At 43.1% G+C, this 25,590-nt stretch overlaps 1 protein-coding gene across 1 annotated transcript; it reads left to right on the plus strand.

Annotated features, from left to right (window-relative positions):
• Positions 1-2,669: 2,669 nt before the first annotated feature.
• On the plus strand, positions 2,670-24,759 carry E2F7 (E2F transcription factor 7; the record flags this gene model as incomplete). Its single annotated transcript, XM_082256491.1, has 13 exons — positions 2,670-2,988; positions 3,511-3,605; positions 10,051-10,326; positions 10,674-10,833; positions 13,420-13,689; positions 15,924-16,082; positions 16,163-16,300; positions 16,402-16,587; positions 18,093-18,177; positions 20,396-20,807; positions 20,931-21,150; positions 21,954-22,366; positions 24,595-24,759. The coding sequence occupies exons 1-13, from the start codon at positions 2,862-2,864 to the stop codon at positions 24,757-24,759; spliced, it is 2,706 nt and encodes a 901-aa protein (XP_082112617.1). The 5' UTR covers positions 2,670-2,861.
• Between the last annotated feature and the right edge of the window lie 831 nt (positions 24,760-25,590).

Consider the following 25,590-nt stretch of genomic DNA (forward strand, 5'->3'; position numbering starts at 1 on the left):
AATAACCTGGAAGCAATGAAATCACATCACTCCCGTGTTACCCAGATGTAAATGGCGCCATTTTTAAAAAATCAAAAGCATTTGATCTGGTCGATCTTGGTGTAATCAAATTCTTTTAAGGGCAGAGGAGGGATTTGGGGGTCTTATAGACCCCAGATCTCTCCATAAAGAGTACCTGTCACATGCCTATTGCTGTCACAACTGATGTTTTCATTCTTTGTGGCAGCAATAAAATAAATTTGAAGTGACAGTGTAAAAATTTAAAAAAATACTTATTACCGTCCTCACGTGTGAAGGTGAACGCACATGTCAGTCCTGGATGCATGCAAATAGCAATCGTCCCACACATGTGAGGTCTCACCGTGAACGTCGTCGGATCATGGGCAGTTTTCTAGCACTAGACCTCCTGTGTAAATCTATTTTTTTTTTTTTAAAGCACTCCCAATTCTTCTGTGCTTGCACACAGAAGCAAACGCATATGTATGTTACACCCGCAAATGTAAACCATGTTCAAACCACACGTGAGGTATCGCTGTGATCAATAGAGGGAGAGTTAACAATTCTAGCACTAGAGCTCCTCTGTAAGGCCCCTTTCACACAGGCGGTCCGTTCAGATCCACCTGTGCATTTTTTTGGCAGATCTGAACGGTCCCCCCATGCATCCCTATGGGGCATCGGATGTCAGCGGAGACATGTCCGCTGACACCCGATCCGTCAAATTTGGACGGATGGAAACCCTATTTTCCATCCGTCCAGTGGATCAGATCAGATGATTCATCCGATTCCCCCATAGAAATGTACGGGGCTCTGACAGCTGTGTCTCCGCACACAGCGCGAACAGCTGTCATCCTCCTGCTTAGCGACGGATTGATCCCCCGCTGAGATAAACTGTGTCCGTCCGACGGACGGATAGTGTGAAAGAGCCCTAACTCTAAACAGGTAACAGTCAAAAATGTTTAAAGTGTCAACTATGTAGATTTTTAAGTAGTTTATCGCCAGTGCGTGCAATTTTAACTGCCGGTTCATATTAGGTCGCTCCGACTTAGGGGGCGACCTGTGAAGTCGCGTGCAGCGCGACTTGCATGACTTCATAAAATGAATGTCTGTGCAAGTCGCCTCCAGGTCGCCCCGAAGTAGTACAGGACCCTTTTTCTAAGTCGGAGCGACTTGCGTCGCTCCTATTAGAACGGGTCCTGTACTACACAATGGGAGCGTGACGGACCGCGACTTCTCAGGCTGACAAGTCGCGGACCAAGTCGGAGCAATGTAAACGCGGTCTAAAGCATGACATGTTGGGTATCTATTTACTTGGCGTGACATTTTTCACATTATGCAAAAACAGGGTAACTTTACTTGTAAAGGTATATATTGCTATAAAATAAACTGCGCTCTCAAACACTAAATCATGCTGATAGTATTATTGTCCATCAACACCAGTGTGCTTAAAATAGTGAGGTATTTGTGAAAATTCCAACTCCTCCAAAGATACGTGGGCTGTGATGAATGATCTTCCACCACGGGCAAATAAAATACCTACAGAAATAAAATGGTTTATGCATATCCAACCAATGAGGTCTAACTTTACTATCTTTTCTTTTTTTTAAATTCATGAAAGTGTAGTTTTTCCACTAAAAATGTGTTTGAAAGACACAGTGACATGAAATATTGCAACGACCGCCATTTTATTCTCTAGGGTTTATGCAAAAAAAAAAAAAATGTATAATGTTTGGGGGGGTCTAAGTAATTTTCTAGCAAAAAATAGAGTTTTTGTAAGAACTTACCGTAAAACTCTTTTCTCTGAGTCTCCTGACAGTCGCAGCCCCTCATACGGCTGTATGAGGCTGGCTGTATGCGGGGGTGCTGTATGAGGGGGGGCTGTATGAGGAGGGGCTGTATGAGGCTGGGGGCTGTAAGACTGTATGAGGGGGTGCTGTTTGAGGCTGTATGAGGGGGGGCTGTAAGACTGTATGAGGGGGTGCTGTTTGAGGCTGTATGAGGGGGGGCTGTATGAGGGGGGGCTGTATGAGACTGTATGAGGGGGTGCTGTTTGAGGCTGTATGAGGGGGACTGCAACTGTCGGAGGACGCAAGAGAAAATACAGATTTTTAACTTGTAAGCAACAAGTGGAAGAAAAATTCTTAGTTTCAATAAATAAAAACCATCAGCCCGTGAAAAAAAAAAAACTATTTGGCATGAAAGGAAGTGTAAAAAAAAGACAATAAAACTCTCTGGCATTAAAGTGTAGTAATGAATGAATGAGGGAATATACAATTAGCGGCTGATCCCGCGCAATCCACACATTATCATACGAATGAGCTATGAGGAGATCACTTACAATCAACTTGTATCAGTACACAGAACTTTCATCCCATCCCCGCCCCCCACCAACCTACAAGCCTGGACCAGTCCACACATAAAGGAGCGGGGATCAGTATAGAATAAAGCGTGGCGTCCTTACACCATCACCACAGCTACTACCATCCCTCCCCCTTCCGTACAGCCCGCCGGACCGGGCCATGTCTCGATATAATTAGTGAAGTTTCAGAAGTTTGGCGGGTCAGTCCCGAGTCCCGCCCCCTCCTCCCCCCTCCCTCATAACAAAGCGAGTGGCGCGCAGTGACCAGTCTAACCGCCCTCCCGCCCGGCCGCCGTCTCCAGTCCCAGGTGCTGCCAGCAGACAAGGTGAAGGCGGGAGAGGGACAGTACAGCGCGCTAACCTCACACCTACCCAGCACAGGAGGGAGGGTCGGGGAGGCGTGTCCGCACGCACCATCTGGTTGGGCAGAGTTGACTGCTGTCGCTTCTGATTGGCTGTTTACTAGTGTCACGTAATAGGGCGCCAGAATAGAAGCTGTAGCGGGATGAGAAGAGAAGTGAGAAAGTTCCATCAGACCCCTGAACCGTCCATTCATTGCCTGTGCTCAGATCAAACCGATGTCATAACTTCTAGCTGGTCATCGCTCACTCCTCTCATGGTCCGAGACACCGGTAAGAGATCCGCTGTAATCTAATATTCCGATTAGTCATCGGGCGCCTGCCAATACATTGGTATGTACCCATCTCTTACAGATCGCTGGTGTCATGTATGGCCCATCTATTCCACATATGTATGGCAGCTCCTCTGTTACACATCTGATGTAGGGCAGCTCCTCTCTATTACACATCTGATCTCCTCTATTACACAGCTGATCGGCATTCCTCAGCACTTGTTGCTGATCTGGATTTTTTTTTCCCTCCATTGTAGCCGGGGAGGAGGGGTCAGCAGTGAGAGGGTTAATCTTAGTCAGCAGATCCTCCGATGGTGTCATGTTACACTCCCCGATCTCGTCTTCCCGGGATCTGACCATTTCCTTTGCGCCAAAATTTACAAGTCCCGGGCAGATCGGGCGCCCAAATTGTGTGCGATCCTCTGCAGCCTGCAGGACATCACCCTCTGCTATAGGATACATGCTTTATCTTCTCCATGGAAACTGGGAACCCCCTAATGTCATACAATCTCTCTCTCTACAGACATGGAGATCTCGGGCTGTCTGACCCTCAAAGATCTGGCCACCTCCAGGAGGAGTAAAGGGGAGCAAGACAGGGATGACCGAACTGCACATAAGGTAACCTACATCTATCGATCGATCTATCTATCTGTCACTTCATATACCTGGCTTAGCGATAGAATACATCAGCATGCAATATCTTGTACTGCAATGCCAAAAAGTTTGCCTTTTTAAAAGTTTACTATACAGATGTTTTCCTTTAAAAAAAAAAAAAATATATATATATATATATATATATATATATATATATATATATATATATATATGTGTATGTGTAGATAGCAAAAAAGAGGCTGAGATCTCTGTATAATGTAATTATTCCTTACTTGGAAAATCCATCTTCATGTACAATTAAATTATTGATCCAACAAGCAACCATACAGTTTCAAGCAACACTCTGCTCTTCTCGAGCTATGTGTATGTATATATGTGTGATGTATATATGTGTGTGTGTGTGTGTGTGTATATGTGTATATATATATATATATAGTGTGTGTGTGTGTATGTATGTATGTATGTATATATATATATATATATATATATATATATATATATATATATATGAGAGAGATCTCAAATAGGAGATGCAATCCATTTGTTGTTCCATATATCCTTCACTTCTGCATATACGTAAACATACACAGGGCTGGTGCAAGGATTTTTGACACCCTAGGCAAAAAACTCATTTTGCCGCCCTTGACTCCACCCCTTTGCCCTGCCTATATAACCCATATGACCTACCTGACCACTACACTCCACTGACCCTACCTGTCCACTCCGCTGACCTGCCTGATTCCTACTCCCATCCCTCACACAGACGGCTTGATGTAGGTCGGATCTATCCTCCTTCTTACCTCTTCTTGACTTCTTCGTCTATCTCATCTGCGCCCTCCTCAGCAGTGGGTTGGCTGCGGGCAGTATTGTTTAGAACTTAGAGTCCCTGCCAGCGCCATACAGCTGCTCTTTGGTGTGTCCCCCCCCCCCCCCCCCCCCGTTGGCTGGGAGGTCAGGTAACAGCCACTCTCCCAATGCTCCTGTGATCTCCACCGAGCACCCCACTCCGCCCTGCACCGCACCCTCTGCTGAAGTCATAGGTCGCACCAGAGGGACAGAGCAAAGGAGACCCGGGCCAGCACTGTCAGGTAGTACAGTGAGGAGAAGTGACAGCAGGGAGCTCAGCGGGGATACATTGGATTGGCAGCGCCGGTAACTGCAGCCGATGTGTTCCTGAGATAGCCGGCACTGACCGAGGCTCACGGTGTAAAGGAGAGGAGAGCCAAGCTCACCCACGCCTGGGGCTTCAGCAAGACAGAATTGGTAGCTGCACCCTAGGCAGTAGTGCACCCTAGGCGGCTGCCTATTTTGCCTATAGGTAGCGCCGGCCCATAGCATACATTTACATGTTTGCATGTAGCTTAATGAAGGACATATGTATATCCGAAACTTTGCAGTCGCTTGTAAATGTATGTTTACTTATATGCATGAAGATCAGAAGTAAAGGATATTTGGAACAACAATTGGATTGCATCTTCTATTTGATGGATATTTTGTGGTAAGAAGGGAGTGCCACAATAGATGTAAAGCAGAGGTGTCCCACCTTGAAATTGTGTGTGTGTGTGTGTGTGTGTGTGTGTGTGTGTGTGTATGTATGTATGTATGTATGTATGTATGTGTGTATATATATATATATATATATATATATATATATATATATATATATATTTCAAGGTGGGACCCTTCTCAATCTATGGGGAATATCATTCTAAAGTGATACTAAAGTCAAATCTCATGTGTGTGGTTGTGGTATTTTTTATTTATTTTTTGTTATAATTACCTGCTCTGTGCAGTTGGTTTTGCATAGAGCAACCCGGATCCTCCTCTTCTCGGATCCCTCTTCGGCTTTTTATCTGACTGCCTTAAGATAAAAAAAAAAAAAAAAAACCTTCTGACTTTACAACCACTTGCCGCCCGCCTGATCACCTGACAAGTCGCCGTGGGTCGCCTGCCATAGATTAGCACAGAACCCGTTCTATTAGGAGCGACACAAGTCGCTCCGACTTGGCAAAAAGGGTCCTGAGCTTCTTTGGGGCGACCTGCATTGACTTCAGTGATATGAAGTCCGTGCATGCCGCTCCGAGGTCGCGGTGTGAGCTGCGCACCGCGACTTCACAGGTCGCCCCGGCAAGTCGGGTCGCGCCTATGTGAACCCACTCTTAGAAGTAAAATAAAAAACAAGCGGTGATTAAATACCACCAAAAGAAAGCTCTATTTGTGTGGGAAAAAAATGATAAAAATTTAATTTGTGTACAGTGTAGCATGACCGTGCAGTTGTCATTCAAAATGTCACAGCGCTGAAAGCTGAAAATTGGCCTGGGCAGGAAGGGGGTGAAAGTGCACTGTATTGAAGTGGTTAATAAGGATCTTTATGCTTGTTACATAGCAGTTGAGGTTGAATAAAGACAATAGTCCATCCAGTTCAACCTGTGTAGGTGTGTATGGCCGTAATCATTTCTCATACCCCTGAATGTTCTGATCCTTGAGATGTACATCAAGAGTCTTTTAAAAGTAGCCATACTTCCTGCAGTAACTACCTTTTTTTGTGGTAGAGAATTCCAGTCTTGAAGCCCTTACAGTAAAGAACCCCCTTTGTTGTCTGAGGCTAAAATGCTTCTCCTCTAATTGCATTGTATGCCCCCGAGTCCTCATGCGACTGAATAGTTTTTTTTTTCTATGCTGAGATCACCATTGAGGTATTTGTAAATTGCCATCAAGTCCCCTCTCAGACGTCTCTTCTCCAGGGAGAATAAATCAAGCACTTGTAAACGCTCTTCATTATAAACGTCCTCCAATCCCCTAATTAGTTTAGTTGCCCTTCTCTGGACTTTCTCTAGCTCCAACACATCCCTCCTGAGGACTGGCAACCAGAACCGGACAGAATACTCCAGATGTGGTCGGTCCAGAGTTTTATAAAGTGGTAGGATTATAGTTTTATCTCTGGAATACAACCCCTTATTTATACATGCTAATATTAGTGATTGACCGATATCGTTTTTTTTAATACCGATATTTTGGCCATCGGATATCGGCCGATATTTTCGGACATGTAAAAAAAAAAAATATATATATATATTTTTTTTTAAAGGTACTCCTTGTGGAGGTATCAGGGGGTCTAAAAGACCCCAAACCCCTCCTCGGCACTGAAAAGCATTCAAAACGCCAAGTTTGGCTGTTTTGAATGCTGTCAGTTTTTTTAGTTTGGCGCATGCGCACTTGTGGCAGGGATACCGGCTTTCGCAGGGACACATCTTCATGCTCCCGTGGGACGGGAGACCCAGGTGAGCCGTGGGAGGGGGCGGAAGTCCCCTCCAGCTCCTTCGGTTGTCACTACAAGTCAGCCGACCATTGGCTATGGACACCGGTACTGGGGTGATTCCTCTAGCTGCAGGCATCTCCCCAGGACATGCATTTTCCCTAAATATCGGTAACTTCAGGGGCCAATTCCGATATATTGCGGAAAGTGCATATCGGCACTAATATATCGGTCGATCTCTAGCTAATATTCTGCCGGCTTTGGTAGCTGCAGCTTGAGATTGCATGCTAGTGCTAAATCTATCTGTTAGCTGTTAGTATTCTAGGAAGCTGGGGGGCTGCATCATTCTTACTTACCCTAGGTTCACGCCTCTACAGCGTTTTTATTAGTGCATTTTTTCAGAAATGCACTAAAGTAGCCATTTTTTGCAGCCAGTCCCCTGGTGACCTGCTGCAGGGTACATATTGTAGAAGATTGCCCTGCAGTCTTCTGGGGTGCATGATGTTTGTGGGGGGGGGGGGGGGCTGCATCATTCTAACTTACACTAGGTTCACACCTATGTGTTTTTAGTGCGTTTTGCAGAAACGCACTACAGTCCATTTAACATAGTTTCCTTTAACACGTTTGAAAAATTTCTGTGCAAATAACGTGTGACATAAACGTGTGACGTGTTGCAATGACCGCCATTTTATTCCCTAGAGTCTCTGCTAAAAGAAATATATAATGTTTAGGGGTTCCGAGTAATCATCTAGCAAAAAAATTATGATTTTTTACATGTAGGAGTGGAGTGCCAGAAATCGCCGGTATTAAATTGCTTAACAACTGCCTCCGCTACTTAACCACATCCCGCCCGCCCTATAGCAGATTGACGGCGGGATTGTGGTTGTATTATCCTGATCGGACGTCATATGACGGCGGCAGGATAATACAGCTCTGCGCGCCCCCTGGGGGCACGCAGAGCGGCGATCGGTGATACGAGGAGTCAGTCTGACTCCCTGCATCTCTGATCTCGGTAAAGAGCCTACTGACGTAGCTCTTTACCATGTGACCAGCCGTGTCCAATCACGGCTGGTCACATAGTAAACAGGAAGAGCCATTGATCGGCTTTCCTTAGTTCGTGCCTGACAGGCACGAGTAAAGGAGCGCCGATCGGCGGCTCCCCTGACAGGGGAGGTCGGCACTGGTAATCAGATCATTGATTACCAGTGCAGACCCTCGGGGGGGGGGGGGTGCCACTAGAACCACCAGGGATGCCCACCCGTGACCCCAGGGATACCCACCTATGACCCCAGGGATGCCCACTATGGCCACCAGGGATGGCAATCAGGGCTCAGGGAGACCCCCCTCAAGTGCTGCCCGCCAGTGCCCTCCCTATCGGTGCTGCCCACCAGTGCCCATCATTGCCACCTATCAGTGTCGCCCATCAGTGCCTGTCAGTGCAGTCTTTTTTTTTTTCAAACTTTTTGGTCTTTTTTTATTTGTTTAGCAAAAAGGAAAAAACCCAGAGGTGATCAAATGCCACCAAAAGAAAGCTCTATTTGTGGGGGGAAAATGACATAAATTTGGTTTAGGTGCAGTGTTGCATGACCGCGCAATTTGTCATTCAAAATGCAACAGCGCTAAAAGGGGAAAATTGGCCTGGGCAGGAAGGGGGTGAAAGTGCCCGGTATTGAAGTGGTTAACTGACTAGATCAATCTCACAGGAGTTTACTTAACTTGCTATACACTCTGATTAAAAAGTGTTCCTTTTCATTTTTTTTTGAACATCGTATTTATTTCTCTGCGCCCCTAGTTCTTCACAACAATATATCATTTGTTTTATTTTTTTTTTAATTGTATAAATATATCTATTGCATGAAAGGTAACTTGTTAATACCTTGTTGCAGAAAATTTCCAGAAATCAGCTATTCTGCCTAAGGGGGGGAAATAGGGCATTTTGCTAGAAAAATATGTATATATGCATAGGAATATACATTCCTCTATTTATGGCCAGCAATAGTAAATTGGCTATCAAGCTTTAAGCTAGCAATACACCAACAGGTGTCTCCCTAAGATCAATAGCAGTGATTGATCTCGGGATACAAAGTATGCCTTGTGCAGCCTGCATTCCCTTTTCTGTGAAGAGAGCAGAACTTTAGGGCAGGCATAGACATTTATAGTCTGATTGTACAATGTCATTTAAATGTAAAGTGGAATTTTACGTGGGAACAAATTGGGCTAACGGACAATACATTTAATGCAGAAAAGACCGGCTTTGTCTTTTCTGCATTACCTGCCTATCCATCCCTGTACAGTGAGCTGCACATAGGCAGCCCTTTGTACAACTTCGGCAACACCAAAGCTGAAATTGTGCGCAGGAGTGATATCATCCCGGCCTGGTCAATCAAAGCAGCCAGTGATCGAGACCAGGAAACTGGCCGCCCAAAGATGTCAGCGGCCGGCAGGGAGCTCCGAGAAGCCGCATCGGTGGATTGAAGGTGAGTATATAGTTCTGCTTCAACAAATCTATGTAGTATGATGACAAACCTAAATAATCCATTCAATTTGTATCCATTTGCTCAGGCCCTTGCTACACATTTGTCGGTAGATTGTACAGTAGCAGTGTTCCAGTATTTGTCAGTTGTACATGACCCAATGCTTGGCCCATGTACAGTACAGCCATCGCTGTTCAGGTTGGCTATGCAAGTATGTCTGGATAGCTTATTTATGTCCCTGAAATGATTGCTTTAGATATGTAAAATCTTGTAACCAGAGAAAAAAATCATTTTGACCTCCAAAGAGAAGCAAGTTGGTCTACTATTTTACTTTACTTTCCACCAGGTGTCTGCTTGCTCAGCGGGGGATCCAAGCGGACGCGATCACAGCCCGTTGTCCTCTATGAGCGGTCCCATGTAAATGGACCACCTGTCGTTTTACACCTACCTGCCATCCGATCCAGGCAGATGGAGAGGAATTGATCCCCATTCTCTGTTTTTTATTGGAACAGATTTAGATGTAAGCGAGTGTAAACGGACACAAGTCCATTTACTACCACCGCAACATAGAGAATAATGGAGGGTCCAATCGGGTCCTCCAAAAAAATGGACAGGCAGACAGATCGGACCGCTAGTGTGAAAGGGGCCTTAAAGTGTATTTTTTTTTTTTTTTTGTATATATTATTTCTGTCCATTTAAACTTTTCTTGATTTTCTAGGAGAATATGTATGACCGATTTCGAATAAGCCCAAGAATACCACTGAAAGGAGAGCCCATTGATCTGTCAAAACAAAAGGGTCTTACCCCAGAGAAATTTCCCATCACCCCTGTGAAATTGGTGGATAGACCTCTCGCAGACCCATGGACACCTACTGCCAACCTAAAGATGCTTATCAGCGTTGCAAGCCCAGAAATCCGGGACCGGGAAAAGAAGAAGGAACTCTTCCGCCCAATAGAGAATGAGCCAGATGACATTGAGCCCGATGCCCAACAGGTACTGCAGAAGACAAGTTTTGAGTTATTGCATTCATCCATTAGGCACTGACAGCGACTAGAAAGGCATGGTCTCAAAATAAAAAACATCACTGCTAGGGGCTGTTCCGTTCTTGGAATGCACTCCTCCAAAATAACTTTGTATTTAGTATTCTTGAAATAAGTGGTTTATAGATTGGTTGGAAGATATCAGTTTTTTTTTCATTCTAAACGAATATTTAAAACAGAACAATCTAAATGCGACAATTGAGTGTGATGCGGTTTCATACAAGTGCCCTCAGAATATCTTTTTAAGATAATTTGTGTTCTATATTTTTTATTTAATTCTTCTATACTTTTCTTTGTCAGTTTGAGACAGTGGATGACATTGATGATTTAGAGAAGAGACCAAGCAGGAAACAAAAGAGCCTGGGCCTTCTGTGTCAAAAATTTTTGGCTCGATATCCTAGCTACCCTCTTTCCACCGAGAAAACGACTATCTCTTTGGATGAAGCTGCTTCAAGCCTGGGTAAGATTATCTCTATCATCATACAATGGAAAAAAATAAATAAATTCTATATACGCTATTGTCAAAAGTATTGGGACACGCACTTGAACTTTAATGGCGTCTTAGTATGTAGGGTTCAATACTGAGTTGGCCCACACTTTGGTGGGGTTGAGATCAAAACTCCTCTGTGCAGGCCAGTTAGGCTCCTCCACCCCAGACTCGCTCATCCATGTCTTTATGGACCTTGCTTTGTGCACTGGTCCAAGTCATTTGGTAGAGGGGGCATTATGGTTTGGGGTTGTTTTTCAGGGGTTGGGCTTGGTCCCTTAGTTCCAGTGAAGGTAACTCTTAAGGTGTCGGCATACCAAGATATTTTGGACAATTTTATGCTCCCCAGCTTTGTAGGAACAGTTTGGGGATCGCCCCTTCCAGTTCCAACATGACTGCGCACCAGTGCATAAAGACATGGATGAGCAAGTTTGGGGTGGAGGAACTTGATTGACCTGCACAGGGTCCTGAGCTCAACCCGTTCGAACACCTTTCCGATGAATTAGAGCAGAGGCTGCAAGCCAGGCCTTCTCGTCCAACATCAGTGCATGACCTCACAAATGCGCTTCTCGAAGAATGGTCAAACATTCCCATAGACACACTCTTAAACCTTGTAGGCAGCCTTCCCAGAAGAGCTGCAAAGGGTGGACCAACAAAATATTGAACCTTGCAGACTTAGACTGGGATGCCATTAACGTTCATGTGCATGTAAAGGCAGGGGTTCCAATACTTTTGCAATATTTTGTGTGACCACCATTCTTTTCTTTAGCAAGGCAGTGGTCGTCTTGGAGGTGTGTTTGGGGTCTTTATCATGTTGGAATACTGCCCTGCAGCCCAGTCTCTGAAGGGTTCATGCTCTGTTTCAGTATGTCACAGTACATGTTGGCATTCATGGTTCCCTCAATGAACTGTACCTCCCCAGTGCCGGCAGCACTCATGCAGCCCCAGACCATGACACTCCCACCACGATGCTTGACTGTAGGCAAGACACACTTGTCTTTGTACTCCTCACCTGGTTGCTGCCACACACGCTTGATACCATCCGAACCAAATAAGTTGATCTTGGTCTCATCAGACCACAGGACATGGTTCAAGTAATCCATGTCCTTAGTCTGCTTATCTTCAGCAGACCAGCAAACTTTGCAGTCTTTCTTGTGCATCATCATTAGAAGAGGCTTCCTTCTGGGACAACAGCCATGCAGACCAATTTTATGCAGTGTATGGTCTGAGCACTGACAGGCTGACCCCCCCCCCCCCCCCCCATCTCTTTAACCTCTGCAGCAATGCTGGCAGCACTCGTACATCTATTTCCCAAAGACAACCTCTGGGTATGACACTGAGCATGTGCACTTATCGTCTTTGGACGACCATGGCGAGGCCTGTTCTGTGTGGAACCTGTCCTGTTAGAGTGCTGTATGGTCTTGGCCACCACGCTGTAGTTCAGTTTCAGGGTCTTGGCAATCTTATAGCCTAGGCCATCTTTATGTAGAGCAACAATTCTTTTTTTATTTGTTTGTTTATTTTCCAGCTCCTCAGAGTTCTTTGCCATTAGGTGCCTTGTTGAACTTCCACTGACCGGTATGAGAGCGTGAGAGCAATAACTCCAAATTTAACACACCTGCTCCCCATTCACACCTGAGACCTTGTAACACTAACGAGTCACATGACACCGGGAAGGGAAAATGGCTAATGGGCCCAATTTGGACATTTTCACTTAGGGTTGTACTCACTTTGTTGCCAGCGGTTTAGAGCTGTGTTATTTTGAGTGGACAGCATATTTAAACTGTTATATAGGTTGTACACTCACTACTTTACATTGTAGCAAAGTGTAATTTCTTCAGCGTTGTCACAAAAATGTGGGGGGTGTACTCACTTTTGTGAGATACTGTATATAGATAGATAGATGATGATAAATAAATATATAAGAATATAATTTTTAAAATATGATCGAATTACTAGGTGATGCAAGATCTCGTCCAGTACATGATGATCATGCACATCTGGGGCCATAAAATGTAAAATTGGGGCGTATTTCTCCACTCAGGAACCTAGGATTGTGCAAACAGCCACCTTTTTAGAAATCTTTCTTGTATGCTCCAGTACTGTAGTGTACCTGTGGCTACCAGGTGGGAAAATCAGCACAAATTGTACATTGTTTTGCCCAAGGAGTCTAATTTGAACTATTCCTCACAGAATCAGATGTTATGGTGGAACTCTGAAATATCAAAAAGACTCGTACTGTGTCGTCAATCGATTTTCAGCAAAACCGATCAGTGTCATTGACATTATTCTGAACGGTCTGGGCTATAAAATCCAACCATAGGAAAGTAATTGAAATGCATGGCACATCGAGTAATATTTTTTGGTTCTTCCGGTTGTATTTTTCTTCTGGACAGTAAATCGATCCGCAGTATGACTGTATTAGTGTTTTGTGTATTGACAGCATTTGCATGCTCATTGGATACAGTTATTTTATAGACCCAGGGTATGCTGGGATTGTGATAAGGTGTGGCTTTTACATAAAAAATATTTCAGTTTGTTACTTCTTCTCATCACCAGGAGTGGAGCGGAGACGGATCTATGACATAGTAAATGTCTTGGAATCCTTGAACTTGGTGAGCCGTGTGGCAAAGAATCAATACTGCTGGCATGGACAGCACAACCTAAATGATACCTTAAAAAACCTTCAGCGGGAGGGGGAAAGGCAGAATTACGGAGCACAGATTGCCTCCTTCCATCACAAGGATTTCATGGTGGAGCAGAAGAAGAACTGTTCGATAAACCAGGGTGCTCTTTCCTTACAGTTTTCTGAAGCAGACTGCCCATCTGGTGAGTGAATAATGGCTAACTGTCACTTATTTGCTGACAATGGTGACTGTCATTTATTTGTTGCTGGCAATGAGCTAACTCTTTTCTACTTTGTCATTGTTTGGTAAACAACTGTAATAAATAAACAATAACACCTCTGCCGTTCTAATAGTGTTCATGCAGAGGCCTAGCCATTAACATCCCCCCTATACATGGGGGACCCTAATTTCCTAGCGTCTGATCTTGGTTTTAACATGGTTGATGGAAGATAAATTGGGCAGCCTCTGCCTGTTTTGTACAAATACGAAGGAGTATAATGAAGCAGATGGTTGGACATACAGGTACTGATCACCTGCCCACAAGCTGCAGTGTACCTTATGGGGCTCCCAACCTGCTGGTCATAAATTATCTCAGTAATTGCTGGTCTGTTTCCTCTGTAATTGCTGCTCTTTCTGTCTCATGCCAAGTTAGATTTCTTTCGTTTAATTTGTCATCACGATAGCTGTCACAACCCTTGGCAATTTAATCAGATGATGCAAAAAAAAGCAATGGTTGTCTTTTGAGAATGATCAGTAAATCTAGAAATGCAAGCGGGGGAAGAGGAGCCTTTTAATGCCATTGACTGGGACCAATGGGAAAAGCCTGATCCAAGCAGTTAAACAAAATTTTCATATAGTTATATCTATTTACTCGTTTTAACGTGTGTGTGGTGTTTTACATTCAGAAAAATGGAAATGTTTTAAGTTTCAAAATTTCTGTAGTTTGTGGCAATTTATATTGGTCATGGCTCATAGTACATTTATGTAGTTCAATATAATGGCTTAAATTGGTCATTAAGCAGTGGATCCAAAGAATGTAGCTATTTATCGTGACCACAGGGTCACTTGTAAGGGGAGTTCAACTTGTAAAAGAGGACATGGTATACACGCCTTTCCTGCAATCAGTGTGTTCAGACTAAGGGCTGATTCACATTTCTGCGAGTGTGCCAATCGCATGTAATTCGGAGCGCACTGCTCCTTCATTACATGCGATCGGAGGTGCGGATGCGAATTCAGCCATACACTTTGTATGGCCGAATTCGCACTGTATCCGCACCAAACACGCACATGACCCTTTTTTCCAGCCGCATCAGGATCGGATCGCACAGTGGTTCACACTTGTGCAATCCGATCCTGTGCGAACTGTCAGATCGCACTGCGATATGCGATCAAACTGGGGGTGTCTTTAACATTTCATTGACACCCCCTGCGTGTATCGCATATGGCAGTGTGAACTGCCATATGTGCGTTTGCGATGCCGGGAACAGGCTGAGAATTCGCAGCCTTCCTGCATCGCACAAGTGGGACCCAGCACTTACACTCTGATGTGCCCTGGCCGCTACAGTTATTCATCCCTTCCAGGTGACCGAATATGACCCAACAAGAACTTCACTATGTGGTTGGTTGAGAGGTATTCATGAAAAGTAAGGCATTGATTTACTAAAACTTGTTTCTATGCAAAGCAGCACACGATTATACACTCTCTCCAATCAGCTTCCAGTTTTTTTTTTTGTCAAGGTTTGATTGAATGAGCTGAAGTTAGAAGCTGATTGGCAACCATGCCCTGCTGCACCAGATTTTGCACTGTTGAGTAAATTGACTCCTAAAGCCTCGTACACACGCTACGAATTTCCGCCGACCGGTCATCTGTCTTTTGTCCAGAGTGGTGTCTGTTGGTTGGAATGTGCTCTAGACTGCACACAAATTTTCCCGTATGACAGAATTCTAGTTCAGAAGTGATGTCATGTGTTGGATTGCTTTCTATGTGTTCTTTCATCTCTGAGCATGCCTAGTCTTGCTCATAAGATTTTTTTTTTTTTTCCCCATCAAAATCTGTACTAATGAGACGAAAATGAAGAGTCGGTTGTCGGAAGCATCATACTAACAAGCCGAAAATTGGCAGATCGGTCGTCGGATGAATTTTCCCTTCCGAAATTCTTATCGTGTGTACGGGGCTTAGGTGTAATATTTAAATCAGCAAAGTGCCAGTGTTTTAACACATGAGCCACTAAAAATCTATGGATACCTGCTCTTCTTTTAAAGCCTCAGCTTACTTTACAAGTGACATCAGTGACAGTATCATTATAAGATATCACAGAACTCATTTTCCACACTTCTGTAAAGAGATTAGCTTCAATCATTCAATTACTGATGATTTTATGTTTTTTATAATTTTTTTTTTTTTTTTTTATTAATCTAATTATTATTTTACCCTAGCATCAGCGAGCAGTCGCAAGGACAAATCACTGAGGATTATGAGCCAGAAGTTTGTTATGCTTTTCCTTGTATCAACCACCAAGATTATCACTCTTGAGATAGCAGCCAAAATCCTCATTGAGGAGAGTCAAGATATTTCTGATCACAGCAAATTTAAAAGTAAGCATTCCTATACCAATAAAAGGTTTGCATTTATTAGTAGTGTGGGCTGCATGTATTCATTCTTTTTCTCTCTGCAGCCAAGGTACGACGACTTTATGACATAGCTAATGTCCTAACCAGTCTTGGCCTGATTAAGAAAGTCCATGTAACAGAAGAGCGTGGAAGAAAACCTGCATTCAAGTGGATTGGTCCTACTGATTTCAAGATGGAAGGTGGTAAGTTTGTGTTCTATCTTGTCTGCCTCTTTACATAATTATGTAGAACAGCCAGTAGATATCCAGATTCATTTGTTGAAATTCTGTTTTATGTTTTGTAGACCAGAAAATGGAAGTCACAACTACTACTCCGTCACCAGATTCTAAAAGAGATGGTTGTATTGCCACAGTTGATGGCAACAGGCAGAGGCTGCTACGTCATTCCTCATTTAACCACATTCAGGCTATTAATACTGTGAAAAGGAAGGTCTGCTCTGAGCCCAGTAGCCCTCACAAGTGTCAGAAAGGTAAATCCTTTTTTTTTTTTTTTTTTTTTTTTGTGATATAGAGTTGAATCAAAAGCAACTCTGATGGATGCAAAAATTCAGAAAGATAAACAATCTCAAGAGTGGCTTATCACTAACTTTTTCTTTGGCCAGTTTACAGAAACTTTGCACTGTTGCAGAGTTCCCCGATCCTGATTCTATTCAATTCCTTGGCCCAGTTTAATAGCATGTTCCTTCTTACTTCTAGTTACTGCCTGTGGCTGTCAAGAGGAACCAAAGCAGTTAGCAGGGGACATATTACACTGCTCAAAAAAAATCAAAAGGAACACTTTTTTTAATCGGTATAGCATCAAGCCAATTCAACTCCTAAAATATTGATCTGGTCAGTTAGGTAGCAGAGGGGGTTATTTAGTTTCTGCTGCTTTGGTGTTAATAAAATTAACAATAGGGGCACTAGATACCCAACAATGAGACCACCTCAGGTGGAGGACATGGCATTTTTTTTTTTTCCCCCTTCTCTTTTCTGACTGTTTGTTTTTCACCAGTTTTCTATTTGGCTAGGGTCAGTGTCACTACTGGTAGCATGGGGCGATACCTGGACCCTATAGAGGTTGCACAGACATTCCAAATCCTCCATGATGGCACATCAATACGTGCCATTGCCAGAAGGTTTGCTGTGTCTCCCAGCACAGTCTCAAGAGCATGAAGGAGATTTCAGGAGACAGACAGTTACTATAGGAGAGCTGGACAGGGCCTTAGAAGTTCCTTAACCCATCAGCAGGACCGGTATCCACCAGAGCCATATAAAATGACCTCCAGTAGACCACTGGTGTGAATGTCTCATGCCACGATCAGAAACAGACTTCATGAGGGTGGCCTGAGGGCTTGACATCCTCTAGCGGGCCCTGTGCTCACTGACTGGCACCGTGGAGCTTGATTGGCATTTGCCTTTTAAACACCAGAATTGGCAAGTCTGCCACTGGCACCCTGTGCTTTTCACAGGTGAGAGCAGGTTCACCCTAAACATATGTAACAGATGTGAAAGGGTCTGGGGAAGCCGTGGAGAATGTTATGCTGCCTGTAACATCATTCAGCACAACAGTTTGGTGGTAGGTCAGTGATGATCTGCGGAGGCATATCCATGGAGAGACACAGACCTCTACAGGCTAAACAATGACACCCTGACTGCCATTAGGTATCGGAGTGAAATCCTTGGACCCAAATTAACAAAATTGGTAGCCAGTAATAGGCAAACTGGCTGATGGACAGGCAAATCTAAAACCAATTTTCTTCACAGGCTGCTTCTTTTGGCATTTTTTTTTTTTTTTTTTTTTTTTTTAACCCCCTAGCAGGGTTGCTTCATTTGAGTTTATACAGTGTGGGTAGTCAAATGGTGAAATCTAAAAGGCCAGCCAAAAAAACGACTATGGTAGTAGTCCTTTACATTGATCTCAGTAAAGTACAGGAATTTTGATCTATTTCTTTAATCATAATACTATGTTTAAACCAATGCTTTTGCTTTTTAGTTTCTGCGGAGAACGTTGATACTTATTCTTCCAAGATGGCACATTTGGCAGCTATCTGTAGACAGCAAATTGAAGACGACTGCAGGTAAGCCAGATTATTGTTAGAAATGCCAGTGTTTGACTCAGGTTTTCTGACATGACCAAGCACTATTTCCCCAGTTAGCTGTGGGTGTCTCAGACCTTAGATGTTTGCTTGTTCCAAGTTAGAATGGCCAGGTCAAGAAGCTCTTTTAATGTCTATGGTACATTTAAGAAATGTTTTCTTTTTAATATTTTGTTCCTGCCCATTGAGGGACAAAGGCATTCAGTAGAGTCAGGTTTTACTGCCCCATAAATAAGGATTGGAAAACAGAAATAAGCCACTGTTGGGTGAGGCCGTCCAGGCTGAAGCATGGAGAGCAGACAACACTAGTCTTTCTTTCCCTAAAGGACGATGTCCTTGAAACTAGATCCTCTGAACTGGTAATCTCTACCAAGAGAAGAGGTGCACACAGATCCTATGTCATGAGTAAAAACTATTGCTGGAGGGACCCTGTGCCTCCCTAGATCTTTAGCAGACAGAATGCACTACCTTCCTGCTGCAGGTACCTACTACTGAGGGTAGCTTACAGCTGCCTTTGGAGGTTGATCCCTTTTGAGGGAGATTCCCCAGATGTTTTTTTTTTTTTTTCACCCTCCCCTTTTATCAAGTGAACGTTTTGGAGGGGGGGGGGGCATTTCTGAAAAGATGCATGTCCTGTCTCAATGGCTGTGGGTGTTTTTTGCTGGATTTGGGGGAGTTCAGGAGATTCTAAGACTATGGCTAGTGTTTACGATTAGGTCGTCTCTGCAGAATTCTTCTGTCAGGTCTTTCATGAGCCACTTCTTGCCCCTAGTGAGCTGTTGTGTTGTGCTCATACCATAAATTCTCTTATACTTCACTCTAGCGAGGCGAGGTGCTCTTTTTTTTTTTTTTTTTTTTTTTTTTTTTTTTTTACGCATTCTTGTGTACCTACTGGGTGTCTTCCCCAATTTTCCGTTGCCCACATTAGTTTGTGTGTATGCTCTTCCATACTCAGGGATTTGCTGTTGTCCCACCTGTTTTTGGTGAGTTCTAGTTGCTCAGCTTTTTGCTGGTTCAGTGCTGCCTTCTGTGTGGAGTCATTCCCTTTTGGTGGGGAACTTCTTCATGCTGGTCTTGAGCATCAGGTTGATTCTCGGTGTCCTCCTTTTGGTCATGTTGGCAGGTTATCCTGTCTAGTAAGGGGTCCCACCTTATCCGCGTTCTGATTTAGGTGTTGATCCTTCATGTGGATTACTTTGAGCAATCGGATTGTATCTGAAATCCTGTGTTCCTCAATGGAGTCCAAAAAAAAGATATTTTTTAAAATGTTTTATTTAGTTTTATACAGGATTTATATAGCGCCAACTGTTTGCGCAGTGGATTACATTAAAAAGGGGGGCAGTACAATGCAGTTCAATACAGAAGGAATAGGAGGGCTCTGCTCGTGGAGCTTACAATCTAAATGATTTACAATTATTCCTCCCCCCCCCCCCCTTTTTTTTTTTTTTTTTTTTTTTTTTTTTTTTTTTTTTTTGCAGCACTTGTATAGCCTGAAATTACTGCTTACAGTTGACTGCAGTTAATTTGAAATTATATTTTCGTGTAGATATACTTTTATAACTCATAAGTAGCCTGTTTTACATAAAAATAACATTTTTGGTTTACGAATTCCTTAACATAACTTGTAACGGCAAACCTGTTTTTGCCCTTTAATGTCAAAGCACATGTTTCCTTTAGCGTGTATTGCCACTTCTACAGTGAAACTTGTGAAGTCAGGGATCCCCAAACTATGTCCCTCCAGCTGTTGCCAAACTACACATCCCATGAGGCATTGTAAAACTCTGACATTCACAGACATGACCAGGCATGATGGGAATTGTAGTTCCTTAACAACTGGAGGGCCATAGTTTGAAGACCCCTGTTCTAAGTCTTGAACTCTTTGTTAGAACAGACAGGGTTCAATTCGAGTTTTTCAACTGGTGGTTAAGATCTGCCTGCCTGCCCAATACAGACAGGCTTAGTTATGACAAACACAGATGCCCATCCCTCCCTCCCTCCCAAACAAAGAACTAGTAGGATTTTGTGGTGCTGGAGTTTCCAAATCAGTGCGAGGATTTTTTTTTTTTTCTTAGTTATGGAAACCCATTTTAAGCAGAGCCATATGGGGGGGGGGGGCATTTATATTTATCCTTCAAAGTTAGATTATTTTGTGTTTTCTTATACATCTCTTTCTTATACATTTTCTTTTCATATCTTTCAGGACTCAGAGGGTTACTACAGATAAACCGTCCAATGGGAACCTTAGTCCTATGCCATTCTCTGTGGTTGTGCCTGTACCTGTGAATTCTGAGTATGTCAGGCACCGCGTTGACCAGGAGAGCTCTGTTGCTCAGAATGATATGAGTGCGTTAAAGTTTATAGCCCCCTCTAACCTGGATCAGAGTTGTCACGGATTTCTACCTAATCAGCCATACATGTATGTTCCATCTACATCTGTCTTAATGCTGTGTGGCAATCCTCCTCCTGGGGGGAAGGGTTTGGATACACAACACAGAGAAGGAAATACATCTCCAAATCCAGATCTGGGGAACATGTCTGAAGGCAACCAACCAGCCATAAGACAAAGGACAGACAGTAGCGATGAGGCCCCTCTTTCTTTGGTCAAACCAAAGGTAGGTATAACCACAGTTCTGTGACTTTCCTGTTCGCTAAGCTAATGTGTTTTTGTGCACTTCTTTCATATGACCTGTATTTAGTATTAATGACAAATATCAATGTGTTTTCTTTTTTCTTAGAGCATTTGGGCACCTGAAACTCCTTTTTATGAGACCAGTATTCAGCATAAATCACCAGATCGTGTTGGGGAGGAAAAGCATATAGACTCAACTCATGCTGTACAGAAGGCATTTGAGCAAAATGGCATTCAATATGTCTTCAATACAAAAGATGAGATTCTGCAAGCTGGTCTTAAGCCTTCTGCACCACCACAGTATCTGTATGTTCCTTCGCCAGCCGGTAAGTTCATGCTTCAATTTGTATTTTTGTAATTTGTATAATTTTTTGTAGTATTAAATGGAATTTAGAAGTTTATAACTTTCTTTTACACCGATGGGAGGATTTAGCCCTTTTGATTCTGAAGAGGGAATGCTCCTCCAGAGAGCAGTGAGATAACCACACTAGCTTAAACTTTTCGGTCTGTAGTTAGAGATGGGTGTCTGACTAAAGCCCCGTACACACGTACCGATTGTCGGCCGCAAATATTCGGCCGCCGGCCGATTGTAGGCTTGTTAGTATGATTCTTCCGACAGCCGACATCGCATTTTCGGCCGAACAGAATCTGTCATGCAGGCATTAAAATTTTTGTAGGCCGACACCAGAACGGCCGATTGTGCATCAGTCAGTACAGAATTCGGCCGACAATCAGTAGATTTGCAAGACTGGGCATGCTCAGAGAAGAAAAAAAACACGGAAAGTTAACCATCACATGACATCGCTTCTGCAGTCAGCTGTTGTTGGCCGACAAAATTCGTGTGCAGTCTTTTGCACTTTTCAGCGGACAGGACAGCCCTGGACAAAAGACGGCCGATCGTTCGGCCGACGATCGGTACGTGTGTACGGGGCTTTACTCCTGTTCAGTTTTATTGCATGAGTAACTTTAACAAAGTACTAATCATTTCATAAAAAAAAAAAAAAAAGTTCATGCAGGATGCCACATCATTGATTCCACGCCATTTATCTCTAGTCATGCATTGTGGTGCAGAGTGTTTGAAAAAACTGGTTTTAAATATTTTACATATTCTACATTTTATTTTTTTTAGGATTAAATGGGTTCAATTTCTTTCTTCCTACAAGTCAAGCTACAGGATCAATGGGCCTTCCTCAGAATAATCTATCGCAGATGAATGTTCCCTATGTAATGGTGCCATCATCAGCTCTTGCTGCATTGCCATTCATCTGCTCTCCTGCAGTTGCCAACCAAATCTCTGCTGTCTCCAGTGGGTCTGGTATTAGTCCTGGCAGTATGAATTACAGTCTACCTGGCATGCCTTCTTCACATATCATGTTTGGTGCTTCACCTGTAGTACCTCCTTCACAATGCGAAACCTCTCTGGAACCAGCATCAGCTCTTCCCCCGGTGTGTGGGAGTCCAGTGCCTGAAAAACTTGCAAGTTCTACAGCTGCAGACTCGCCTGTGTGTGTGGTCCAACCTGTTCCAATCAAACCAAACCAGGTGAGGAATCCATTGTTCATTATGAAAGCGAATTATCTACTCTTGAAACTATATTGGCAAATGAAGATGGTAACTGCCTCTGTTGAATTAAAAGTTGCATGCTGTTGAAATGTCATGCTTATCCTTGTATTATTATCTAGAGAGTCGCTTCCCTTAGAAAAAGCATATGCATGCCAGTTTTACAGCTGCAGACTCCCGGGTATGTGTGGTCCAACCTGTTCCCCTCAAACCAGTGTGTTCTAGGTTGGTGACTCATTAATTGGTGAAGAAGGGATAAAACAGCCAAGAAGCATGCACCTTCAAACCCAAATGCATAACCTAATAACTTCTGTATTTCTATTCTCTTTTTAAAGGGCCTTCTAGTCTGGTGTATATAGTTAGGACTAGTGATCGACCGATATCGGTTTTTTGTTACCAATACTGATATTTTAGCCAATGCGTATGGGACGATTATTTTTGTACATTAAAAAAAAAATTTATTTTATTTTTTTAACAGGTACTTTTGTGAAGGGATCTGGGGGTATAAAAGACCCCAAACCCCTCTTCTGCACTTAAAAGCATTCAAGACGCCAAGTTTGGCTGTTTTGAATGCGGTCATTTTTCTTTTAATCTGGCACCAGACAGTACCCGGAAGTAATGTCACTCATGACATCACTTCCGGGTTTTTTTCATGGAGACCCGATCAGAGCGGAATGCGGCTTGATCGGGTCTTTGGCGGCCGTGCGGGCTGGTTGCCGGGTCTCCCGGTGGGATGGGAGACCCGGGGGGGGGGGGGGGGAACGTCCCCCCCCTACTCCTTGTAATGGCAGCTGAGCAGCTTCTCAGCCGCATCGGTTGTCATTACAAGACAGCCGACCATTGGCTATGGACGCCAGTACTGGGGTGATGCCTCTAGCTGCATCACTCCGGGACAAGCACTTTCCTGAAATATCGGTCACCTTGGTGATTCCGATATATCGGGGAAAGTGCATATCGGCTTTGCCGATAATCGATCGATCCCTAGTTAGGACCTGAATTTTATTAACAAGTCTTATATGAAAGCACATGTAAAAGGCTGTCTATCAATAACAAGTTTGTGAATAAAGTCTTCATGTACACAGGACATTTGAAAAGCTCCCCTGAACGCTGAAACTTGACAGCTAGTAACCGACAGTTAAAAACGCCTGTCATGCTGCGTTTATGCACATTTAGCGGCTTTTGCGTTTAGAAGTTTTTTTTACACTGTAAAATCGGTCAGAAGGGTAATCCCCCATTGAAAAAACCTATAAAGTAAACCCTTATTACTGCATTTTAGATGCATTTGCACGCTGTTACAAGCGTTTTCAAATGCCAATAAACTGTCTGAAGGCATTTTTTTTTTGCTTTTAAAAAAAAAAGTCCACTAAACTCAACTGCCTCTAAAGGACCATAAACTTCTTGGTGTACATGGACAGAGTAGATCACAGAGGAGAGTGCGGAGGCTGCTGAAAAAAATGCCCAACTGCTCCTAAACGTCCGTTTATCAGCAGCACTGTCCATGAGGCCTAAAGCTGCTCATAAATGGAGCAATTTATTATTATTATTATTATTATTATTATTATTATTATTATTATTTTTTTATTTTTAATATTTCTTCTTTGCAACCACGGTCAATGTTGATGGGGTAATCTCTCCTGTGATTGATCAACTTTGGTACATTCAGTCTGCCACTATATGGTTTGAATCTCAGCTGATTCAGAAGGATTTGACCTGTCTATGGCCAGCTTTAGTTATGGTTTGAATCTCAGCTGATTCAGAAGGATTTGACCTGTCTATGGCCAGCTTTAGTTATGGTTTGAATCTCAGCTGATTCAGAAGGATTTGAACTGTCTATGGCCAGCTTTAGTTATGGTTTGAATCTCAGCTGATTCAGAAGGATTTGAACTGTCTATGGCCAGCTTTAGTTATGGTTTGAATCTCAGCTGATTCAGAAGGATTTGAACTGTCTATGGCCAGCTTTAGTTATGGTTTGAATCTCCGCTGATTCAGAAGGATTTGAACTGTCTATGGCCAGCTTTAGTTATGGTTTGAATCTCCGCTGATTCAGAAGGATTTGAACTGTCTATGGCCAGCTTTAGTTATGGTTTGAATCTCCGCTGATTCAGAAGGATTTGAACTGTCTATGGCCAGCTTTAGTTGTGCTAACATATTTTAAACTGTAGGTCTTTTCAGTTGTATTAACTTTTTTTTTCTTTTTCCTCTCAAATCAGTCTCCATTAACTCCAAAGAGTATACGTCCAGTTCACAAAGACACGTTCTTCAAGACACCTGGCAGTTTGGGAGTTTCTCCAGCTCTTCAGAATGAGAGGTCCCTAGCCAGGAACTCCAGCTCTGCGCAGAGGAGACTTGACATCTGCAGTAGCTCTGATGATTGAATTCTCTAGACCTGTGTGGCCTTTGGAACACTTCCCTTTTGCATTCCATAATGGTATAGGTGTCAGAAAACCTCTTCCCTTTACCTAGGAATTAGGTAGAACCTTACTTGTTATCCTACTGATGTATGATAATCAGTGTAACATTTTGGTGGGTTTTGAGATGCCTGGAAAAACAGCACTTAACCAACACGGACTTGACCAGTTGTCTGGATTACTGGATGTCAACAAGTAATTGTGTAAGGGTCACTGAGTTTACAAATTCAAATTGCTGTCTTATTCAAAAAGTGTGACTGGGAGCATATGTTAAAGCTGTAAATTCCACCTGTCTCCATAGCAACACACTAACTGTTAAATGGTTTGGGTGGGATACTGTTACTAGTCCCCAGATGCTCTTAAGAGCAGTTCCATTGCTACTTGAAAATGAATTGCTTGTAGCTTATTTGTTAAATTCGAAAACTTCAGTATCTGAAGTTAAAGGAAAAAAGACATGATTGTATTCTTTTGTATTGTCACACCAAATAAAATGTGATCTTTTTTATTTTTTAATCCTGGACGTATTGGTGTACCGCCTTACAGAGCATACATAACACTTCTGTATTGTAACACTTCTACCGTGTCATGTTCACATGGTAACTTTTGTTATTGGATATATTTAATTTGTTTAAATTCTGGATTTTCACGTGTTTAGTAATAAATATTTATAATCGGTTAGTGTACTTGTCACAGGAGCAGGGTGGACTAAATATCTTCTATCATTATTATACATATGTTTTTCTATGTCCAAAGCTTAAGGTCTCCATTGCCCAGAGTCCTCATGTTCATGGGCACAAT

Source organism: Pelophylax lessonae (genome assembly GCF_965119305.1).
Source record: "Pelophylax lessonae genome assembly, chromosome: 4".
Classification (NCBI taxonomy): Eukaryota; Metazoa; Chordata; class Amphibia; order Anura; family Ranidae; genus Pelophylax; species Pelophylax lessonae.